At 38.1% G+C, this 20198-nt stretch overlaps 1 protein-coding gene across 1 annotated transcript in view; it reads left to right on the top strand.

Annotated features, from left to right (window-relative positions):
* Window positions 1-12883, top strand: part of LOC138949917 (protein Daple-like) — a 110831-nt gene extending 97948 nt beyond the window's left edge. The window contains exons 33-35 of the mRNA XM_070321703.1: window positions 3100-3514; window positions 6033-6095; window positions 12227-12883. Of these exons, the coding sequence (XP_070177804.1) occupies window positions 3100-3514; window positions 6033-6060 (443 nt within the window). The 3' untranslated portion in view covers window positions 6061-6095; window positions 12227-12883. The remainder of the gene's footprint in view (window positions 1-3099; window positions 3515-6032; window positions 6096-12226) is intronic.
* The last annotated feature ends 7315 nt before the right edge of the window (window positions 12884-20198 follow it).

Here is a 20198-nt window from a genome sequence, read left to right as displayed (position 1 = left end):
CTTAATTCATGGGGAGATTGATTTGGCTTCAGGAGTAATTTAACCACCAAATCAATTTATAAATAAATGATCTACATGAAGAATCGTGAGCCAGGGACGTGTTTGAGTGGTTCTGCAGAACTTTCAGATTGTCTGCATTCTTTAAACCCAGAGCAGACTTCCTCGTGGAGGCAGCGCCTTAATCCCACAATTTCAGAGATTTTTTACAAGCCTATCTTTACAACTGAGCAGTAATAACACATAGTTATGCAGAAAAATCTGTTTTGACTAATCTGTTATCAACAGTAACGCTTTGTGTTTCAAATATCGGTTGATTACTGTAAGAAGTTGAGACTATTTGAATGTGGCCTTTAGATACAAATACATGTACGCACATATTTAAAGTTAGATGATTGAGTTAAGGGATGTTTATATTTCTTAATAGAGTCTAGATCAGTGGGGTGAACGTTTATATATGTCAAGAAAAGTCATTAACGTGTACTGATTTGAGGGTGAAGGTAAGGGTATGACTTAGTTGAAAGGTATATTGATAGAAATGAAGCTAAAAGTATTTCTCACCGAGCAGAGAACAGCAACGACCCTTTCAGTGATGCTTTGTACACAGAATCAAGTCTGATACTGTTAGGCAAGATAAGGACTGTAGCTTGCTGTTTGCTCTGTTAGCAAGAGTTTACATGTGACAATAGAAAGTAGAGATTGTTTAAGTTGTGTCACACAAGCATGTGTAAATGGTCTTGTGCATGATGATGAACGTGTAAGTTTATTTTGTATTTTTTTGATTGTCAGTTTCAGTTTTTATTCCCGTTTGCAGCAAGATATGTGTGCTTGCTTTGTAAGCTATATGGCTTCTTTCTTTTTTTTCATGCTAGGGAAACTGGCTTGAGATAAGATTGATGTAGAGAGTCTGCATATGTTTTGCTGAATTAAAGTACTTTAATGCATGCATGAGTTTGCCAAGGTTGCATGGGGCCTGTACACCTGGATGAACTGGTCCAATTGGTAAAACAATTGTTAGCCAAATCATGACCAAAACAATTCTTGTTACCATCCAATAATTGCAAATAAAATCCATTACATAAATTTAAAACCGAAGTGCATTTGAGTCACACAAAATGTGTGTCTCTGTTGAAAATCTGCATGTCCATTTGGGGAGATAGGGAGTGATGATAGGGGTTTGGTACATTTTCATCTTTTGGGTACACTGAACAAATTCTGAGCTGGACAATATTTACATTGAAATCACTCGTACAAGAGCACAAAAAAGCAGACACTGTTTGGTTTCAATCACTGTTTTAGCAATTTTGTTTCGTTTTGAGCGGTGGCACGTCAAACACATTTTCTTTTGTTTGTTTTTTGAGTCACTTGAGAAAAAGTGACTCTATGTAATCGGTCAGTGTTAGTCTGTCCGGCCGGCCGTCCGTCCGTAGACACCACCTTAACGTTGGACTTTTCTCGGAAACTATCAAAGCGATCGGGCTCATATTTTGTTTAGTCGTGACCTCCAATGACCTCTACACTTTAACGATGGTTTCGTTGACCTTTGACCTTTTTCAAGGTCACAGGTCAGCGTCAAAGGAAAAATTAGACATTTTATATCTTTGACAAAGTTCATCGGATGTGATTGAAACTTTGTAGGATTATTCTTTACATCAAAGTATTTACATCTGTAGCCTTTTACGAACGTTATCAGAAAAACAAGGGAGATAACTAGCCTTTTCTGTTCGGCAACACACAACTTAACGTTGGGCTTTTCTCGGAAACTATAAAAGTGACCGGGCTCAAATTTTATGTGAACGTGACTCATTGTGTTGTGAATAGCAATTTCTTCCTGTCCATCTGATGCCTCATATAATATTCAGAACTGCGAAAGTGACTCGATCGAGCGTTTGCTCTTCTTGTTGTTTTTGTACGGGCTGATTTTTTCCAGTTTATTTATTTTGCTTTCCTTTCTTATTGTTACATTCTCTTCAAGGTTTATACTTTTTTGGTGGAACCTTTTGGGCATAACATATTTTGATCATTCGGTGCCTCGATCGTTCTCTCTCTCTCTCTCTCTCTCTCTCTCTCTCTCTCTCTCTCTCTCTCTCTCTCTCTCTCTCTCTCTCTCTCTCTCTCTCTCTCTCTCTCTCTCTCTCTCTCTCTCTCTCTCTCTCTCTCTCTCTCTCTCTCTCTCTCACCACAGTTGATGCTAGAGTATTGTATTTTTGTCACTATTGTATTAGGATACAGGCCAAGTGAGCCTTATTTGCGCTGTCAATAGTAACCATGTGAGTATACATTTATATCTGGTCAGGATCGAGCTGAGACTGAGTGTCAGAATGTCTATTTACTGAAGATTCATGGACGTATCGTTGCTCTTTAGGATCTGGATAGTTCCTTTGATCTAGATAAACGATGTTTAAATTTGACTGTTTTTCCTTGTGAACGTGTGTCATTTTTAGAATTCCTGGACATATATTTCCTACTTTAAATTGCCATTTGACCTTTTATACAAATACAGCTTTATTGTTATTGCTTTCCATTTGCAGTAGATCTAGAATGCATTATAGAATTTAGTGATGTTTAGTCTTTAGATGCCATGTGTACTTTGCTTTTTTTGACATCATGAGCTGTTGTCTTAGACCGCTTTGCAGTCATGCTCAAGCGAGTGAGTTGTTAAATGTTCCATCAATTTTCCCAGATTTTACTCTCTACATAGCTAGTTATGTTCACGGAAATTCACTTCAACTTACTTAAGTTTCTATCAAGAGGATACCATATCATTGTGGAACTTATATTTATTGATTTTGTATCTTCTTTACCAAATTGTCTTTGTTTATGCAAGCTCCTCAAAACTTACTACAACCTGTTTAACATAGTGTTAGAAACAATGTCAGTTGCTAACTTAGGACACTAAAAGTTAAGGGAAATATTTCATGCTAACAAAGGCATTGGAATTTGAAAAATGTATCGGTTCTTCCTGTTCAATTTCAGAAAACAATAACATGCACACATCAGAAGCTAACAGTTTGCACCTTCACTGTTTTGTTTTTTTAAGTTTTGGAAACTTGAAAGTGTGAAAGACGTGTGTGCTGATGAGTTCGTGTTGATTTTCTGTAGAACCCGATAAACCAGGCACAGAAAGTGGAGACCGACTTCAGTCACTCATTTCCAAGTACAGAAGTCACAGCACTGACCCACCCAGTGGAGCCACCAGTCCTGTGGGCGGGGCCAAGGCCAGAGTAAGCTCCGCCCCTCCTTCTGCCCGGGGAGGCTCGCCAATAGGGCGGGGCTTCACCCCTGGGGCGCCCAAAGCGCCGTTACTGCGACCTGATTCCTCGTCCTCTTCGAGGTCTGATGACTCCTCCCCTTCCAAGACCGGGAAGAAGCTGCCCCCTCCACCTCCTCCCAAGCCTGCGAAATCCTTGATGAAGAGTCTGTCATTAGAGGGAGGGGCCAGAGCGGAAGGGGCGGGGCAATCAGCGGAGATGCTTGACTCTCAGGAACAGAGTGACATCAACGCACTTATACAGAAGTAAGTGTTGTTCCTCTCTCTCTTATGTTACTGTGGGCAAGGGATGTGTGTGTGTGTGTCTGTCTGTCACGACTGGCAACAGGTGGTGTTGGCCTGGTTTGGTTCAAAGTGTACACTGTCACCTTGTTGTGCTGAATCGGTGTATCCCCTCGCCTCACTGCGCTTTCCTTTACATATTATTTTGCACTCTTTTGGTTGCAAGTGCATTGCTGGGAAAATGTTTTGGACAGTCACTTTAGTTTTTTTCCTTTAAATACATGGTCAACTCCAGTGCTAGTTGTTATCTCTTCCTAAGTAGTTTGTTGAGTTGAATGTCTGCCCAAAAGATGTTTTGGACAGGCAGTTAGGTTTTTTCCTTCAAAATACACACAGCAAAATGGCCAACTTCAGTGCTAGTTTGTTCTCTTTCTTAGTGCCTTGTAGAGTTGTAAGACTATCACAGCTAGACAAGCAGTTTTGTAACCCATAAGTTTCCATTTATCTTCTGCAAGACTTCTTTTCGTTTCATACATGTCTTTCAATTTTGTTTTTATAATTTCCTTGAAATCTAGTTCGGATGCTTTATGGGTTGGTTTAGGGAGTGGCTTTGCAAATCTGAAACATTCTGAAAGTTGAAATTTAGAAGAAGAAAAAACAGTCAGCGGTTTTGTCTTAAACTTCAGTAGCATGCATCTTAATTGCAGAATCAATTTGTTGTGTATTGTTTGGTTGATTTCAATGATTTTATTCCTATTTTATCAGGACACATCAACCACCAGCGCAATCAAATAGGCATGTTTCCTTCGTGTAAAAACAAAAAAGAAAGATAATGTCCTTCCAAAGATTTTAGATGTGAGTAGCTTCCTAAACTTTAAGAGCTGAATTGACTCCCTCTTGGTCTGTAGTCTGACTATTTTTCATTTTGGTTCCACTCCATACTAGCACTAAGCCCACTTTCATTTTCCACTCATGCCGTGCATAGAGAAATTGAACATTATTCTGTTTGTCATCTGTTTCTGCCTGGTTTAATGTTCCTTTTAATTAATTATCTTTAGTTTTGCTTTCAGTAATTTTGCCCTTTAAAAAATTATCCATCCACTGTTTTATCTGTGTGATTAAAGTCTGCTTACTTTTACTTTGTGTGAGTAGAATGGAGGATTGGGGAATTGGTGGTGAAATCTGTCATTCTGTAATTCAAAATCATGTATCTGTCTTTTTCGGTAGACATTTAGATATATATTGAGGAAGACATTTAGATATATATTGAGGTAGACATTTAGATATATATTGAGGAAGACATGAGTATATAATAAGATAGACATATGGATGTGTTTGGATAGTCAAAGAAATTGGCTATTTCTTTCAACAGTAGTGTGCATTAAGAATTGAAAATGGCTTGGTATTTGAAGACACGGTAATTCGTGTCTGGTGGGGCTTTGCATGTTGTAGTTGTTATATTAAATATTAACCTTAAGGTGGGTTTTTTAATAACCCAATTGCGCTGGTAATTGTAATCAGGGCTGAGATCATTGCACTTCAATGATGTCCATAGATTAGTTTCAAGCATGTCAGACTAGTTTAATGTAACGCAAACCCGTGTTCATTGCCTGGTTTCCCCAAAGTGTATATGTTTGTTTGTCCACAGTTGTTATCAGTCGCATAAAATGTATCTTCTGAATATGTACACACAATCCTGACTGTGTACACAAAATGCTGAGCGTGGTAAGAGAGAGACAAAGTATCGCTTTCACTGCCTGCATGTTTATTATTTTGGTGGTTTATGGCCTTTTTTTTATCACTTGTATCCACTGCAAGCTTTGGGGTATGCTTGGTGTCTTTGTTCTGCCTTGTGGCTGACAGTCTCTCTCTCTGCTCTGGTTCATAATGCTTTGATTACATTTGTTTACATTCAGTGCATGAATGTGTGTTCATTACAGAACAGAATGACCTTGAACTTGGTAATACATATTTCAATGCGATATTTCGTCAGTGGAGTTGTGATGTTTGCTATTTTTAGCTGAGAGTTTGTTTTAATTTCAGAATGACCCTGAACTAGGTAATATCTATAGTGCAGCAATCTTTCACTAGTCTTTTTTGTATTAATTTGTTTAACTGATAGTCTGTTTCACTTTCTTGATTAGAATATTTTTATACTGAACTTATTCGCTTGTAGCTAATACTCAGAGATCACTATGGCTGCGTGGGTAATTAGCAGTTCATAACTGCGTGAAGCATTTTTTTTGTGCAAGTTTAATTGCTGAGCTTATGTTGCTGTATTGCATTAGACTACATGAGTTGCAGAGCATGTGTTGTTATGGTGTTTTATTTGCTCTTTATGACTATGAACGTCTACTTAAGAACAGTTTTTAGTCTTATAAATCCAGCATGTTTTCAAAAAAGTATAGAAATGAGAGCCTACTTTCTACGAACAATTGGTAGTCAAAGTGAATTTGTCGTCGAAAAGACTGTTCAACTAATAAGCACCAACACCTAGTGTATATCATTTTAATCCTGAAGCTCCTGTATTCTGTCCTGCCAGGTTTGACCTGGTAGCAGACTTTTCCTGACTTCTCACTAGTTTGGGTTGCAATTAATCACATCGGTGAGATTACTTCATCTTCCATGCATGAGTCTTCTCCTTTTGGGTGTCAGCCCCAGTGGCCTTTCTGGTTTTCTTCTGTTCTTCGGATTTCAGTTCCGTCACTTTCTGCCGCTTTGTCTTCACTGTTGCAGCCCAGCACCTTTTCCGCTTCACCTGTCTTTTTTCTCTTGTGGCGCTTTGAGTACCTGAACTATCAAATTACCTGAGGCAAAATAATGAGTACCTGAACTATCAAATTACCTGAGGCAAAATAATGAGTACCTTAACTATCAAATTACCTGATGCAAAATAGTGATGAGTATAACCTAAACTATTAAATTACCTGACGCAAAATAATGGTGAGTATATAAACTATCAAATTATCTTACGCTAAAAAATGATGAGCACCTAACTTATCAAATAACCTGTGACAAAATAATGAGGGAAGCTCACAGATCGTCATCTACCCCTTTGCCGGATCGGTTAAGATGTTAATCGTTTTGGATAAAAGTAGTTATGAAGCAGTATTGGAGGGCTGTTCTATATTATATATTCCTATGAATTTTGTTAAATGTCTTTCATTTTGGTACTCAGAGTGTGACAACAATTTAAATGTCCAAAGTGAATTTATTTTCTTCTTCTTTTTTCATGTGGTTGGTGGGATATTTCAAGAATTATTCTTTATGGTCTTTCTTTTTGAGCTTTTTTTTACCGTTTGGTTGTCCGTGCTGTGTCCTTGATGTTGTTTCCTTTCATTCAAATTGTTATAAAAACATGAATGAGAGAAGAAGGGAACGCCTTCAGCACAGTTTCCAAAGACTGCTGAGATCACCAACGTCTTCAGATTACTCATCAGGTTAATGGAGATATAAGGTTATTAGGTCAATGGAGGTGAAGGTTTACTCTTGAAAAATAGAAGCAGACCTTTCTTTCCTTTAAGAGTTTTTGAATTCTTCCTTATTGTTAGTTTGCTTTTTTATGTATAAAATTAATGATTAGCAAAATATAGGTAAAAAAAACTTACCGCTTTCTGAGCCGGTAAAAGCCTCAGCCACTTTGGTTATAGCTTTAATAGGTAATGGCATTTTCTTCTGAAGGAAGTAAATTATTCTTTTTGAGGATGTAATGCCCCTCAACTTTGCTTTCTATATCAGTTGTAATATCATGCTTGTGTGAAGTCAGTATTGTTTTATGGTATCAGTCTCTGAATTTGGGGATAGATTTTAATATTTGCTGGAGAAAACGTTCAGGAGATATACTTTTCATGTTTTCCTTTTAGTGCATGTTTCTGTATATTGATAATATCAGCAAGTTTTCTTTCTTCTGATGGCTTGTTCCTATATGTGGAGCATGTCCTTCAGTCAAGTACAGTGTTTTGCTTGGTCTTAAAGTTCATCTAATTATGTACATTAAGTTTATCAATTTCGTATACTGTAGAATATTCAAATACAACAGTCAATGTAATGAATGAGGCTTATATCGCGCATATTCCGTGGGTACAGTTCTAGGCGCTCTGCAGTGATGCCGTGTGAGATGAAATTTTATACGGCCAGTAGATTGCAGCCATGTCGGCGCATATTTACCTTTCGCAGCCTTATTCCAAGTCACACGGGTATGGTAGACAATTATTAACTGTGCCTAAGCAATTTTGCCAGGAAAGACCCTTTTGTCAATCGTGGGATCTTTAACGTGCACACCCAATGTAGTATACACGGGGGGTGGTTCGGACACCGAAGAGAGTCTGCACACAAAGTTGACTCTGTGAAATAAATTTCCGCCGAACCTGGGATCGAACTCGCGCTGACAGCGGCCAACTGAATACAAATCCAGCGCGCTACCAACTGAGCTATATCCCCGCCCCAATGTAATGAATTGATAGTAACAATTAGCAGATGAGTGTATTCAGGAGCTCCATGGATACGGACATGAATGAAGCAACTACAGAATCCCTTTTTATTTTACGGCAAAGTACGTAAATATACGCAAAAGGAGAGAAAATTATGGAATAAAGACCGAGTCACATTCTTCTCAGCTGCACTGCACATGCACATCTCTTTCACTCCAATTACATTTTCTTGAGGTGAAGGTGTGTTGTTTGCATATGTACATTTTTTATGTGTAAATTGTATGTATTCATTATCAGTATGTGTGCTTTGGTGTTTCAGCTGTTCATATTTCTTGGTTTTTTCGAAATTTGGTTTAAGGAGGACTTCAGTAAAAACTAAAAGCTTCCCTCCTTCAATTATCTGTTTGCCCTAATTTCAAAGCTTACTTTTTTGTTTAAAAAAAACAACAGAAAAGGGCCCAATGCTAGCTTGTTTAATATTCATGGAGAATATTTCCAAAAATAATTGCGAGTTGTTTCAATTCCTTTTCAGAGAAAAAAAGGAAAATACCTCACCTAACCTGAATTCTTGATTCGTGAACTATACTCTGTTCACTTAGATGTTGGTTGGAAATAAATAGACGGTGTTGGGAAATAACTCTGTCGGGTTTGTATGGGTTGTGAAAGAGTGAATACTCTTGTATTTAGTGAGTCAAACTTTCCCACTTGGCATTATAAGCCAGTCACTACGGAGGGGTGTGTCTGAAACACTGGACATGGAGCACGTGTAGAAAGCTTGCCTCACTAAAAGCAAGAGTAACCACTCTTTCACAGCCCATACAAACCCAACAGAGTTTATTTCCCGAGTTTGTCTTTTCGTGAAGTGTAGATTTCGATCTCTATTGTTAGAGACAAATTGTTACTGAAGTCTTCCCCCATCTGGTGTTGTTCCACTACTAACACACTTCCACCACCACCACCTCCCTCCTCTTTCAGACCGGCAGCCAGCGGTGCCGCTCGCACCAAATCTTTGCTTTCCGTCCACCCTCCCAAAATCACAAGTAAGGTGATCGCTGGCCTGCTGCGCAGCAAGAGAAAGTCGTAGCGCCTGACGCACTCACTGCTACACTGTGCTTTGGCTTGGGTGTGCTGCAGGCAGCGTGCTGTGCTGTGACTGGCGTGAGTGTGGCTCGTTGTTTCACCTGTACTTAGTGTCCTTACCTGTACTTAGTGTCCACATTGACTGTTAGAGGCCCTGTCCGCCAAGTCAAAATAGTTTGCCACACTGTCCCAGATCTGGTGTGCATACGACCATCCCTCCACTTGGTTACAAACCAAAACTCAACAAACTTGCTTGCTGTAGTGCGTTGGAATTTGTTGGTGAATTCATTTCCGACATTCATTCTTGGAGAAAAGATCGCTCTGCACAGAGAGCAGCCAGGATGTTCATGTTTGGTATGTGACCAAGTGGAGGGATGTTCATGGTTGGTATGTGACCAAGTGGAGGGATGTTCATGTTTGGTATGTGACCAAGTGGAGGGATGTTCTTATCCCGTGTGACCAAGTGGAGGGATGGTCTTATCCCGTGTGACCAAGTGGAGGGATGTTCTTATCCCGTGTGACCAAGTGGAGGGATGTTCCTTTCCCAGGGACTGGGTGGCCGAGTGGTAACGCACTTGCGCTCGGAAGCGAGAGGTTGCGTGTTCAGGCCTGGGTCAGGCCGCAATTTTCTCCCCCCCTTTCCTAACCTAGGTGGTGGGTTCAAGTGCTAGTCTTTCGGATGAGACGAAAAACCGAGGTCCCTTCGTGTACACTACATTGGGGTGTGCACGTTAAAGATCCCACGATTGACAAAAGGGTCTTTCCTGGCAAAATTGTATAGGCATAGATAAAAATGTCCATCAAATACCCGTGGGACTTGGAATAAAGTTAAAAAAAATTCCATCTCACACGGCATTAAGTCTCAGGAAACATGAATACACGCATGCAGGAAAAAAAAAAAATGGGTAGCGCCGTATGTATGGCAGCTCGCTTTCCCCAGGGAGAAAGCAGCCCGAATTTCCATGAGGGTAACCTCGTTGGACTGTAAATCTTATCCATCCATCCATCCATCCATCCATCCATCCATCCATCCAAAAGCCTGACCAGATCTCAGACAGTGAGGCCAACTGAGGTCAAGAGACGGAGTGGGCCTTCAACATCTCAGTGTCAGGAGTTTAACTTTGTTATTTTATTATTCCTAGAGAATCCTAGTGGATCTGTTACATGTTGTAAGTAGAATATTAGGTATATATCGCATAGTTCACATACTTCCTCAAGATAGCTTGTTGATTTGTTTTCTCTTTCCTTTAACTATGTTTATGAACGAGAAACTGTGTTTGTGCTGCTTTGGAGGTGGTTAGTTATAAGCTTGTAGTTTACCGTTAGCAGGTCTGGGTGATACTAGCGTAGCGCTGGCAGTTAGTGATTTGTTGGATGAGTGGTTCAACAGGTCTTAAGAGATAAATGTATGCTGAATCTGTGGATTCAGAACACACACACACACACACACACACACACACACACACACACATACACACACACATACACACACACACACACACATACACACACACACACACACACACACACACACACACACACACACACTGCTTCTTTCCTTCTGCATATACATCCAATCAAAAAGAAGTCCTCGTCTTAGTTTTGTCAATAAATCTGTCATGAATGTGAACAAAGTTTACAATGCAATTGAGCGTTTCAAGAACTAGCTTCGTTAATGAACCTTATATGCAGTAAACTAGAAACCATTTCTTTTCTAAGATGAATTTAGACGTTTTGATTTTTATCAATGTTTGTTTGTTTTCTGTTTGTTTGTTTGTTGTACCTGATTCAGATTTAATTTGACTTATTTTCAAAAAGTTCTGATCATCTGATGTTTTAATAGTGTGACTTTGCATGTCTCATACAAGAATAAACAGTAACTGTCCAAGCTCTGAAAAAGTTAACATTGGTATTAACCATTTCACAAGTACTCGCATACAATTTCTTTTCAATGTTGGGTGAAGGTGTAGATTAAAACTATGCTAGTTTTTCTTCTTCTTTGTTTTTACTGAAGAGTTTAACTCAACTGCTTCTTATGCGTTCTTGTGAATTGTAGTAATACATTGTGACAGGGGAGCGTATAAGGCCAAAAAAAAAAAAGGTCTGTTTACGGTAACATAGGCCAAAAAAATAGGGTCGGTAGGTCGGGATTTTTTTTTTTTTTTTTTTTTTTTCCAAAAAACCATATTTTTACGTTATTTTGCCAAAAAAACAAGATTTTTTATTTTTTATTTTTTTTTCCCCCAAATGCCAAAAAAAAGTCTAGGGTCGCGCGAAAAAAATAGGGTCGGTCGGGTTACCGTAAACAGACCTATTTTTTTTTGGCCTAACCTTCGTGGTTGAAAACGACGTTAAACACCAAATAAAGAAAGAAAGAAAGGCTACCGCTCCTTTCACAGCAGACTCTGCACCCGAGTTGTTGGCCTTTAAGTCAACACCGGTGGATTGTGGAATTCTGTTTGTGATGGGGTCTGGTGGTTTCCGATTGTCTGTATGTTCATGGAAACCTTCGGGTTTGCATAACAGTTTTTATAGGGCTAAGAAATTGGCCCTAACATTTTCAATCCTGTTTGATTGCACTTCGCCTCCCGAGGTGATCGTAGTGTTACGGCACTCGGTTACACATGAATTGTAGTAATACATGAACTGTTCATTCTGTGGTAGTGATTTAACTGCTTGCAAATGAGTCCGATGCTCTGTTTATAACAGTGTCACTTATGAAATCTGACACTCAAAATGTTTATTTTTTCTTAGGTTAATTTCAAGTTATGTGGTGATTATTTGATTTGAACATGCTTATGGCATGACTATTCAAAGGATGGTACACACAAGATATGTTGAAAAGAGTGAAACAAGTTCTTCTTCAGGTTAAGCTATACTTTCATTGCTTTGCCTTGAGCTCTTTCGTGTTATTATTGATTTTGTTTCTGTTCACGTGAACGCAAGGTAGACGGATTCCACAGTGTTACATTCTAGATAAGCTGTTCTCTGGAGGAGTGTTTTAAGAGAACATCAGTTAAAATGAACGTCAAAATTCAGTGTTCTTAAAATGCATGTTAGTTTTGACTGAACATACGAACCATGTTTGCTTGGTTTCTTAAGATACACACATTGATAAGATGATGGTTCTTTACAGTGTTCAGTAGTGTGTATTCAGATTTGGTAAGTTGTGCAGCTTCTGCAGTTTGAACACGTGACAACAATCGTGTTTCCTTTTACCTTGCAGGTACCTCAAAGTTCTTGAAATGTAAGCGGGAGCAGCGGAAGTGACGTATACAAGACAGTTTGTGTGTGACATTTTTATTCACAACTGCTGGATGCATGCTTAGAATTATTGTCTTTGGAATTTTTACATTAATTTTATGTCGTAGATGTCTGGTTGGGCAAATGCTCGTCAGTAGTTTTGATCGTTAGAAATCGGGAGGTGAAAGTTTTCAAGTCTGATGATGGTGAAAAGTTTAAATGTTCGCTTCCATTGGAATCCTGCTGTTGTGAAATCCGTCCATTTTGAGTAACGGCAGCTACAGCTTACATCACACCACCGTCTGCAGATATGTGTCCTGTGTGTGTTTGACTTATACTCTGTGCAGTATATATCATTTGTTAATGCATATAATTATCTCGGTATCTAATATTACTTGTCTGTATGTCTTTGGATATTGTAATAGTGACACTTATTATTCCTTGTTTTATCCCTGAGTTGCAAGTTAGTAACTATTCTGGGATGTACAATGTGTAACTTGAAGGGATAGGTGTTGTAACTGTGACTCGTGTGATATTCTCTTTGATGGACAGATGTGAATTGTATCTCCGATTTCGTCTCCATTATTCACATCAACGACAAGACTGTAATCTCATTAAAAAGAAGACTCTTTGATTTACAGATGCCATTTACAAGTTATTTCTTTTGGAAGTTGATGTGTTATTCTCAAGCTCTCATCTGGTCAAATCAATATATCTAAATTCAAAACAGATTTTTCTCACTTGACAATGGTATTTACAAGCAAAATCTGTGATATCTATGTAAAGTATACCTGCTTGAAATGGTAAAACATTATCAGTAAAGAGAACTCTTTATATATACACATAATTTGAAGAGAAATATTTAAGTAATTAAGTAGATGTGTACTGCCGGGCAGTACATACCCCAAGCGAAGTCGTCCATCTGTGACTGTGTGTACATGATTCTCTCTCTCTCTCTCTCTCTCTCTCTCTCTCTCTCTCTCTCTCTCTCTCTCTCTCTCTCTCTCTCTCTCTCTCTCTCTCTCTCTCTCTCTGTCTTAAAATGTGTCATCGATGACGTGTTTTCATACTTGCTAATGCGGCAGGCTAATCATGACGTCAAATTGAAACTTCTTGAAGTCTCTCAGAAAGGGACATGAAAACCATGTGGGGGTTACTGGTTTGGGCTGAAAAAAAACCCAACTCCACCTAAAATTCAAGCGCCTATGGGGCTGAATTATGCAGCATAAATTGTGAAACATCAGGATATCTCACACTTTCAATTCTGCCATCATGTCAAATCTGACAACAAACCTACCCACAAAATGTCATAAATATCGGTGTAGAATTGAGACTTAACGGTTTTTAACTGCCAAAAATAAGTTTTTTTGACTGGAATAGTTTGTCTTGAAATTCAGTTTGGGACAACGGACCCACCCACTAAATTTCATAAAGATAGGTGAAAATTTAAATGTAACGGTTTTTAACTGCCAAAATTATGTTTTTCTTCTGGAAAAGTATGGAGTGAAAATCAGTTGGGGACAACGAACCTACCCACAAAATTTCATAAATATCGATGAAGAATTGAGATTTAACGGTTTTTAACTGCCAAAAATAAGGTTTTTTGTCTGGAAAAGTATGTCTTAAAATTCAGTTTGGGACAACGGACCCACCCACTAAATTTCATAAAGATAGGTGAAGAATTGAAATTTAACGTTTTTTAACTGCCAAAATTATGTCTTTCTTCTGGAAAAGTATAGAGTGAAAATCAGTTGGGGACAACGAACCTACCCACAAAATTTCATAAATATCGGTGAAGAATTGAAATTTAACGGTTTTTAACTGCCAAAATTATGTTTTTCTTCTGGAAAAGTATGGAGTGAAAATAAGTTGGGGACAACAAACCTACCTTTAAAATTTCATAAGAATCAGTGAAGAAATAGGATTTAACGATTTTTTAACGGCCTTTAAATCATTGGTGATGTCATCATAACCCAGTCGTTGTAGTTGTCGTCGTAGTTGTTGGTGTTGTTGTTGTCATGTTCGTTGTCGTGATTGTTGTTGTTCTCGTGTTGTTGTTTTTGTTGTTGTTGTTTTTGTTGTTGTTGTTGTTGTTGTTGTTGTCGTCGTTGTCGTCGATGTCATTTGTTGTTGTTGTTGTTATCGTCGTCGTCGTCGTCATCGTCGTCGTTGTCAGAGGTTATTTCTAAAGATTTCATTGATAGTCTTTGTTCTCGTCACCAAGACTTGCTAAGAACAAGCTTGGAACAGCAAGAGTTCCAAGAACAAGATTAGAACAACTCATTACATCATTACCAGTACGTCATTTGTATTTAGAACACACTTTAGAAAAAAACTCTTCAGCTACAAACCAGTCACCCTCACATGTCGGAGGTGTTTGTCTAAACCACTTACTGAAATGTTTTGAGGTTTAATGACCATACACATGTTGAACCGGTGAGTGTCTTCCGCTGCTTAATTCGCAAATAACTATTTTATTAAAGTCCGCTTGAAACGCTCAAAGATGAAATTCCATGTTAAAAAGTGACAAAAGTTTCACATTTTCCCGTTGTAACAGCTTCCGATGATATTATATGAAAATTCTGATCCTCTGAGAGGATTCCCCGAAACAAAATCAGTTTGTACGCCTAATTTTAATAGAATTGTCCAAACAGTGTCGCTAATATTGTGCTAAAAGATGAATTCTAGAACAATGTTCACAGACAGACACCACTTGGCAAAAAAATTTTCAGTGCTGGGAGATGAAAAAAAAAACTACCTCGCTACGCGCGGGCTTCGCCCGCGCTCCGCTTGGAATATGATCACCATAGAAAATTAGAGTCATAACTTGTCAATTAGAAATGAGACACTTCTTCGAAAACTAGATAAGATACAATGTTTGTACAAAGAACGCAGCAAATGTCTTTTGTTAATCTTCTGTTCTGTCCCTATCAAGGTATACTTTCTCCCATGATCATATTAGCTATGTTACTGCCTTAAACTTGGAAATGTTATGCAGTTAGTGAAGAAGTATGACTGCAGAATTTCGATTGATTTTCCAAGCGTGGGGCAACTTTTCGACATAGCTAAGTGACTCTCCTGTGGGATAGAAATCAAAAGCTGGAGAAGAACAAGAAGTGAATTTCCTAGACATCTGCTAACAAAGGGATAGCTTCTTTTGAAAGTATTGCACAGAAATTTGATTCAAGAGTGAATGATACAAATAACCTGTACTACAGGCAAGGGTGACTGCATGGAAACGAAGGGGGGGGGGGGGGGGGGGGAGAGCGAAACCAAGTCCCGCTCTACAGGGTTATAGTAATAATGATGATTCCAGACGAACCACAGATAATTTTTCTGTTTTCTGCGCTTTGCAATGACACCTAGATAAAACAAATATTTAAAAGAAAAACATTTCAACTGAGTAACATGTGTATAATGTACATGTACAGTCTTGCAAATAAGGACAACCCAGTGTACTCCCACAAAGACAAACATCTAGTGTGTGTGTGTTTGTGACATGTGACTTTATCAAGTATAATTATGTGCATGCATTCCGTACAAATATTTAGCTCTCGGTGTGTGCGTGTGTTTATGTAAAGTTCAGTTGTACATTATTAATCCAAGCGGAGCGCGGGCGAAGCCCGCGCGTAGCGAGGTAGTTTTTTTTTTCATCTCCCAGCACTGAAAATTTTTTTGCCAAGTGGTGTCTGTCTGTGAACATTGTTCTAGAATTCATCTTTTAGCACAATATTAGCGACACTGTTTGGACAATTCTATTAAAATTAGGCGTACAAACTGATTTTGTTTCGGGGAATCCTCTCAGAGGATCAGAATTTTCATATAATATCATCGGAAGCTGTTACAACGGGAAAATGTGAAACTTTTGTCACTTTTTAACATGGAATTTCATCTTTGAGCGTTTCAAGCGGACTTTAATAAAATAGTTATTTGCGAATTAAGCAGCGGAAGACACTCACCGGTTCAACATGTGTATGGTCATTAAACCTCAAAACATTTCAGTAAGTGGTTTAGACAAACACCTCCGACATGTGAGGGTGACTGGTTTGTAGCTGAAGAGTTTTTTTCTAAAGTGTGTTCTAAATACAAATGACGTACTGGTAATGATGTAATGAGTTGTTCTAATCTTGTTCTTGGAACTCTTGCTGTTCCAAGCTTGTTCTTAGCAAGTCTTGGTGACGAGAACAAAGACTATCAATGAAATCTTTTTTTTTTTTTTTTTTTTTTTTTTTTTAATTTTTTTTTTAACATTTTATTTCCTTTATATACACATAAACACAGCATAGCATACATCATACACAAAGCGCATACACACGTACATACCTAGACAAGACGCAGACATAGACAGTAGGGTGGGATGTTGAAAAGACAGGGGATATGGAAGGGGGGGGGAGAACTGAGGTTGTGGGGGGGGAGGGGGGGGGGTTGTAACTGAGGTTGGGGGAGGGGAGGGGGGTAGGTGGGGGCGGTGGTCACAATTTAGCCTCCAAGTATACATGGGGTTTAATTATCGGCATAAAAGTATTGTATAACCTGTTATGAGTAAATGGGTCAGGGGGTATCACATTCAAAAATGTTCATACGAAATCAATCAATACAATTATCCTATAGCATCAATGAAAAAAGTGTCTATATAAACACCACTCTTTTTCAAATTTACCATAATAATTATTTACACTAGCATTATACTTTTCGATCAAAAACCTTTGTTTAGCAATTTTCACAAAAACATTTAGTGTTGGGACTGTCTTATTTAATTTGGCTCCAAATATACTTTGTTTGGCAAGGAGAATAAACAAATCAAAAACAGCATCCGTATGAAAGTTGTCTAAATACCCTAAAATGACTAGCTCTTTTGACAAATTCAAATTACTGCAATGTGTGAAATTTTGACATAACCATTCTGTGAAATCAGACCAGAAAAGCTTAACTCTTGTGCACTCCCAAAACAAATGTTCTAAGGTTTCCTCTTCCTGTGTACAAAAGCTACATAGTGATGTGTCAGAAATTTTCATCAAAAATAACAGGCGTTGAGTGGGAAAAATTCTATGCAGTATTCTATATTGGAACCACCTTAGGTATGTGTCTTGTGTAGTTCGCCTTATTGTCAGAAATACCTTTCCAACATTTACATCAAAATTCAATAAATTAGCCCATTTTTCCATGCACTGTAGATTGCCATCATTTTTCACAAGATGGGTATATATATGTTTTGCTCCACCTTTAGCTATTTGTTTCCATACAACATCATCACCAATATGAAAAACATTGTTTAAAACTGCATCTAACTTTAGTCTTTTATGAAAATTCTTAACTGAGCGCATAACGCCCTCGAAAAAGACAAAATTCAGTTGTAAATTTGGATGTTTCAATTTAAAATCGTTATATGACAAAAACCCATCGGCTCTCATCAAGTGACCGACTGTAATAATGCCGTTTTCCATCCAATTCCTGTTAAAAATAACCTTTTTATCTATGCAAATATGTACATTATAATACAGACGCTCTGAAGCAAAATCACTCAAGGAGATGGGGACACATTTGCATGCAAAATGTTTATAATGTTTGAAAACATCTCTCCAGAAAGGATTCTGAACTCTTTGCATCAATATGTTTCCAAACTCACCTCCTCTTTTGTGAATGTTATGTACAAGTGGACACAGAGCTTTCAGAAGTTTAGTTACTTTTCCTTCACTACAAAGGACTCGCTGTAACCATGATATCTTCAGAGCTGACAAAAAGCATTTCAAATCCACCATTTTAAGCCCCCCCTCTTCAAACGACTGATATGCTGTTGTTCTCTTTATTCTATCTTTCTTACCATTCCATAGAAATGAAAAAAATAACCTATTCAAATCAAACAAAAACTTATCATCAGGGTCAGGTAAACTCATAAACAGATGAGTTAACTTAGACAGCGCCAAACTCTTAATAACTGTTATTTTTCCAAAGGGTGTTAAATTTCTTCTGGACCAGGACCTGAACAAATTCTCAATTTCTACCAATTTATGTTCATAATTAAGGGGTATAATGTCATCTAAGTTGACTGAAAAAACAATGCCAAGAACTTTAAATGTTACAGGGTTCCAACTGAGCATAAGTTCCGGCATAAATTTAATATTACAATTTGTATGTGAGCCTATCCAGACTGCCGTAGTTTTCTCATAGTTCATTTTCAGACCGGATATAGAGGCAAATTGCTTCAAAACGTTCATACATGCACAAAATGATTGTTTTGAACCATCCAGAAACAGGGCGGTGTCATCTGCAAACTGGGATATTAATATTTCATCATCTGCCACCTTTATACCTTTTATCTCTGTACTCTGGCGGATCATAATGGACAGAAATTCGGCACATATTAGATATAAATAAGGTGACAATGGATCTCCTTGTCTGGTACCTCTTTGTACATCAAACCAACTGGAGTATTTACCAATGAAATCTTTAGAAATAACCTCTGACAACGACGACGATGACGACGACGACGACGATAACAACAACAACAACAAATGACATCGACGACGACGACGACAACAACAACAACAACAACAACAACAACAACAAAAACAACAACACGAGAACAACAACAATCACGACAACGAACATGACAACAACAACACCAACAACTACGACGACAACTACAACGACTGGGTTATGATGACATCACCAATGATTTAAAGGCCGTTAAAAAATCGTTAAATCCTATTTCTTCACTGATTCTTATGAAATTTTAAAGGTAGGTTTGTTGTCCCCAACTTATTTTCACTCCATACTTTTCCAGAAGAAAAACATAATTTTGGCAGTTAAAAACCGTTAAATTTCAATTCTTCACCGATATTTATGAAATTTTGTGGGTAGGTTCGTTGTCCCCAACTGATTTTCACTCTATACTTTTCCAGAAGAAAGACATAATTTTGGCAGTTAAAAAACGTTAAATTTCAATTCTTCACCTATCTTTATGAAATTTAGTGGGTGGGTCCGTTGTCCCAAACTGAATTTTAAGACATACTTTTCCAGACAAAAAACCTTATTTTTGGCAGTTAAAAACCGTTAAATCTCAATTCTTCATCGATATTTATGAAATTTTGTGGGTAGGTTCGTTGTCCCCAACTGATTTTCACTCCATACTTTTCCAGAAGAAAAACATAATTTTGGCAGTTAAAAACCGTTAAATTCCATTTCCTTACCGATCTTTGTGAAATTTTGTGAACATGTCCGTTGTACTTTAAAACTGAATCTCATGACCCACATGTCAAGAAAAAAACCCTACATGTCGGCAGTTAAAAACAGTTAAATGGCATTTCTTCACCAATCTTTATGAAAGATTGTGGGTCGATCCGTTGTCCTGTACTGAATTTCATAGAATATATGTCATCACTATTCACCTCTAATAATCAGATAATCTTGGTTCACAGTGAATCTCTTTACGTCCAATAAACTTTTAATCTTGGTGCACAGTGAAACTCGTGGCATGAGATGTTGGACGACACTTCATGCTGTACTCCAATTGACGAATTGTAACATTTTAAGAGACTGTCAGGGCGCCGAGACTATTTGACAATATTGTTCCATGACGTAAATGATGTCATCGTGTTTGCTCATAATGACGTAATACTGCACATTGGTTCGAAGATCCACAGGAATTATTCCAAAAAGCAGCTGCAGCATGGAGGCGTCAACGGCAACATCCACGTTATGGAAGCATTAACAGTAACGTTCACGGTGTGGAAGCCTCGATGGTAGCATCAACAGTAACGTCAGTAATAACGTAGCAGCACTTACGCTGACTTACGGTGACAATTGCCTAAGGACTGCATGCAAGAACAACATTCATACAATCACTTAGGGTAGGTTCTTCCAGTAAAACAAAATAAAATAAAGGTTTCCAGATTTGACATGATGGCAGAATTGAAAGTGTGAGATATCCTGATGTTTCACAATTTATGCTGCAT

The sequence above is a fragment of the Littorina saxatilis genome, linkage group LG1, assembly GCF_037325665.1.
Source record: "Littorina saxatilis isolate snail1 linkage group LG1, US_GU_Lsax_2.0, whole genome shotgun sequence".
In the NCBI taxonomy this organism is placed as follows: Eukaryota; Metazoa; Mollusca; class Gastropoda; order Littorinimorpha; family Littorinidae; genus Littorina; species Littorina saxatilis.
Note: the sequence above shows the minus strand (reverse complement) of the source record. Positions and strands in the feature narration are given on the sequence as shown.